We start from the raw sequence: 4,119 nt of genomic DNA, 5'->3' as shown, positions 1-4,119 counted from the left end.
TAAGAACGCAGATTTAGTGACCCCAAAACTAAATTCACACAGATAAAGAAAAGTACTTTTCTTCGAGGGAACTATGAGCTAATCTGGTGGTTTACGGTGTATTGACAATGGCTAGACAATCTGAGGCTCTTCTGGTAACTCACAGTTAACTTTAAATCCTTGAAAGGCATTTGCACAAAACACCATTCATTTCCCATGAGCATTTAACAGACTGGTAGAAGCGGAACTACTTCGCAGATAAATGTTTTAGACGTAAAGCATTTTTCATCTCAGGGAATACACTGGAATCACCAGAGCTTCAGACTGAATCAGGCCCAGGCGAAGGCCAAAGAGTAGATTTTAAAAGTTCCCCAGGCAATGCTACGGGTAGTGACAGTTCAGAACTACTGATGAAAAAAGCCAGAACTTTCAAAGATCTCCAGTACCCAGAATATTTACTAGTAAGCAGAAGAACGCGACTGCCACCTATTATCATATGCCCTGCCATGCTTCTTCGCATGAGGTCTGAGTACTTTGCCCAGTAGATGGGCTACTTTTCAAACCCATGGGCCAGGAATTTGGAAAGAGTGCGTTCTGTCACATTACATCTTTGATTTGACGTGAACCACTGCCCTCCCGGACTTCAGAGCAGAGGATGAGGACTCCACAGCACTGGTTCCCTTCCTCAGTCTCTCTCCCCTGTGTCTTGTCTCTCCCATTTTAACCTGTCCACCTGCCCTTGGGGCTTCATCCTCTCTTAACCTTTAAATGCCCTACAAACATTAGTTTTCCCTATGTTTCTGGTCCTATATAAACGACAAATAACATGAATAGCAAATCCTAATTCGTAAATGGCATTTTGTCAGTAAAAGAATATGTGTAAGTTTCTCTTCCAGCTAAAAAGTAAGCAAAATATTTTATCTTAGTGTGAGACTAAAAGGAATCAACCAAAAAGAAATGTATTGAGTGCTCACAGGGACAAAGTCAAAGGTGGGAAACATATAAAGAAGTACCGGACATAGATCCCCAAGGACCTTATCATCTAAACCAGGAGTTGACAAACGATGGCCTACAGGCCAAATCTGGCCTCCACCTATTTCTGTAAATAAAGTTTTATTGGAACACAGCCATGCTTTAAAGCAAAACAAAACAAAACATTATCTGCTCCTTATAGAAAAAGTTTGCCGGTGCTGATGTAAACAAACTACCACTACCAGCAACAACAAAATATACATACACATATATAGCCATCTACCTAACCATCCTTTTAACAAATATTTATGCTACGGGCACCGTACTCGTCTCTAGGAAATGAGAAACACAGCGGGTTCCTGCCCCTAGGAAGGCCCACAGTCTACCGAATTATCCATCACTCATGAGAAATAAATACAAAAAAAGGAGAGAATGTTGGAGGCTGGACAGATCCATGAGTAACTAAAATTGCCTGTGAACCATAGAGGTGACTTCCAAGTTGAATCGGGGTGAAGAGAAGAGAGGGGAAGGCCTTGGCAAAATTGAAAAGAAGAGGCAGGCAAATCCAACTCATGGATGAAGGGGCAGCGAATGGCAGTTGGGCTGCCTCCCAGTATATTGAGGTGTGAGGGGAAGATGGTATGATTTGTTCACCACTTGTCCTCCACGTCGGACATGAGGTTTTACGAGGGTGCAGACAATGTTTGTGTCATTCACTTCTGTCCCTAGAATTAAGCAACGTGCCTACCATACTTGATATGCTGCTTGATAAATATTAAAGAATTAAATATTAGATGAGAGGAGATTAAATGAAAAGCTCATTTAATGAATGAAAATGGCCAGACCACCTTGAATTAAATTCTAGACAAAGTTATAATTCCATCAATGGCAGCAGATTTAGGAGAGCGTGATTAGCTACCAGGCAGAGCTCAGCAAAGACTCATTGCTGGATGCCTAGGCCGACGTCCAACAACAGTAGGGCTCAAAAAGCAAACATGAGCCAATCTTTTGGCCTTACCTGTCAGTAAGTAGCATGTGACAGGATACAGGGATCTTAGTAAATAGTCCACAGGGCTCATTCACTTACCAACAGAGATGTAACACATGAATATACTGATTCTCGAAGAATTCATAACTGGAAATGATGTCACAGTCCTCTATGGTTTGACCATTCTTATACCAAGTTACCTCTGGCTTGGGCTGACCTGGTGAGACAGAAATAAGAATATTCTTATTGCATTAAGTATTTTTACAAAGGAACATCATAAAGCTATGAACTAGCGTGAGTAATAAGCAGCAAGGAGAGGCAGGATGGACATGTCAGGTGGAAAAGCTCCCGCTCACTGGGACAACTGCATCCAACACACATGTTGTGTGCCTGCAATGGTGCTGCCTGGGTGGGGATGGGCACACAAAATGAAAAACAGTGCCTCCAGCCTCAAGGTGCTATTAAGAAAAATTATCTAAAACTTAGAAGTAAGACAAAAAAAAATGTGGGTAGTAGCCTCTTTCAAACTATATGGCGACAAAGGTCCATCTAAGCATTATCTAGGGGAATGTATTTTGTTCCATTCGATGATTACTATTAATTAAAATTTCTAGATTTAGTGAAGTTACACGGAAAGTCGTAGACTTTTATACAGGAAAGCTACAAATGATCTCTGTCTGGTAGAAAATACAACCCCATAAATTATGGTTTATTGTCCTATAGGACATTAACCAGTGTTTTACCTAACCCACCAACGTTAGCCTAACATTCCTTTATTAAATTGTCTATCAATCTTTCGTTCCTCCAAAGTTCTTTGACCAGGCCTTAATACTTTCTGGTTCCCTTCTTCTTTAAAGAGTTGGAAAAAAAAATCTTTTAACTATTAATTTCATATCTGCCTGGGAGTCACTTTAATCTTTCTGAAAATTATACTTCAGCGACAGTCAGGGTCGAGTGTATATTATGATACAAAAGAGAGAAGAGCAAAGTGGATGAGCAAGTGCCACATCTTCCCGAGGACGGAAGAGTCCGGCAGGCAGTCTCCCCAGGCTGGCGCTGCACCTACGTGACTGGCGTCGTCACACGAACTGACCTACACTCTCTCCCTCGGACCGGGTTCACCCTCCCCCGGCGAGCGTTGACCAGCTGTGCCGTTAGTGGGTGAATCTGGTACAGCCTCCAGCAATTCCGTTCACACAGTGGGGTGTTTTCCCCTTGTGATGGGAATAATTTCCAGGAAGGTTTCCGGTGTGTCCCAAGGAGCTTCCTCATTAGCCTCCGTGTCATAGAAAAGTCACCGGGATGTGCTAAATGTACAGGAAGAAAGCCTGGCGTTTGGGAAAATACACTATTCTGAATCCATCCTGGGGACATTCTTGTGTTTTCTGTCTTCTCTATCATGGGATTTCTGGCAAGCAAAACCCCAGAGACCACTAAGAGAAGAACGCCACCTTCTCCTGAGACCTGTACCACGGACAGGACCTGAGGGTGGCAGTGCCTCTCTGTGAGTCTCCTATTTGGGGTCTACCAGCTAGACTACCTCTGCGCCAGCACCGCGAATGAGCTTGGTGGCAACTGTGGGTGTCCCTCTTTGCCTCCTCCTCCTTCAGATAGACGTTTGAATAATTGGTCCCCAGAGCCAGGAGCAGACAGACCTGCATGCAAGGACGTGTCCTTCTCTAGCGGCTGCGTAGCTGAGTCTCTTTCAGGCAAATGACTAAACAGCCAAAAATGAGCTGCTCTGAAAAGCCATCAAGGAGATTGCTGATCATAATTCATTTCTGCCTGTTCTTATCAGCCTTGTGTCCCACTTCAGTCAGTTTTATTCGATTTCCTCCTTAGGAAGTGTCTAATTACTCCCTCTTTGTGTATATGATTTTAAAAACAAAGTATATAAAAAATGCATGAGCTGGGCCTGGGGATTCTGATCTCTTAGACTCCAGTGTTTCATTCAGAATGATCGGGGCTTCTTCATGGCTGACTGGTTTTTTCCCTTTGTGCAATATAGATCTGAATAATCAGAAACAAGACTTGCACAGGGAAGTGGTATATCTTGTATTTGTGGGTGGTTCTCTTTTCCCCCTCCTCTTGCTGGAAACCTCCCCAGAAAAATCCTACCCTTGTTCTGAAAGCCTACCTACAGGTCGCAGATTGAGAGCCACCTCCAGAAAGTTTCACAA

General features: G+C 43.2%; 1 protein-coding gene across 1 annotated transcript in view; it reads right to left on the bottom strand.

Annotated features, from left to right (window-relative positions):
* The window catches only part of ALPK2 (alpha kinase 2), a 139,320-nt gene that overhangs the window by 89,599 nt on the left and 45,602 nt on the right, over nt 1-4,119 (bottom strand). Inside the window, exon 3 of the mRNA XM_023531170.1 lies at nt 2,039-2,156. Coding sequence (XP_023386938.1) covers nt 2,039-2,156 — 118 coding nt within the window. The remainder of the gene's footprint in view (nt 1-2,038; nt 2,157-4,119) is intronic.

Source organism: Pteropus vampyrus, unplaced genomic scaffold (assembly GCF_000151845.1).
Source record: "Pteropus vampyrus isolate Shadow unplaced genomic scaffold, Pvam_2.0 Scaffold62, whole genome shotgun sequence".
Lineage (NCBI taxonomy): Eukaryota > Metazoa > Chordata > Mammalia > Chiroptera > Pteropodidae > Pteropus > Pteropus vampyrus.
This window is presented reverse-complemented; position numbering and strand designations above follow the sequence as displayed.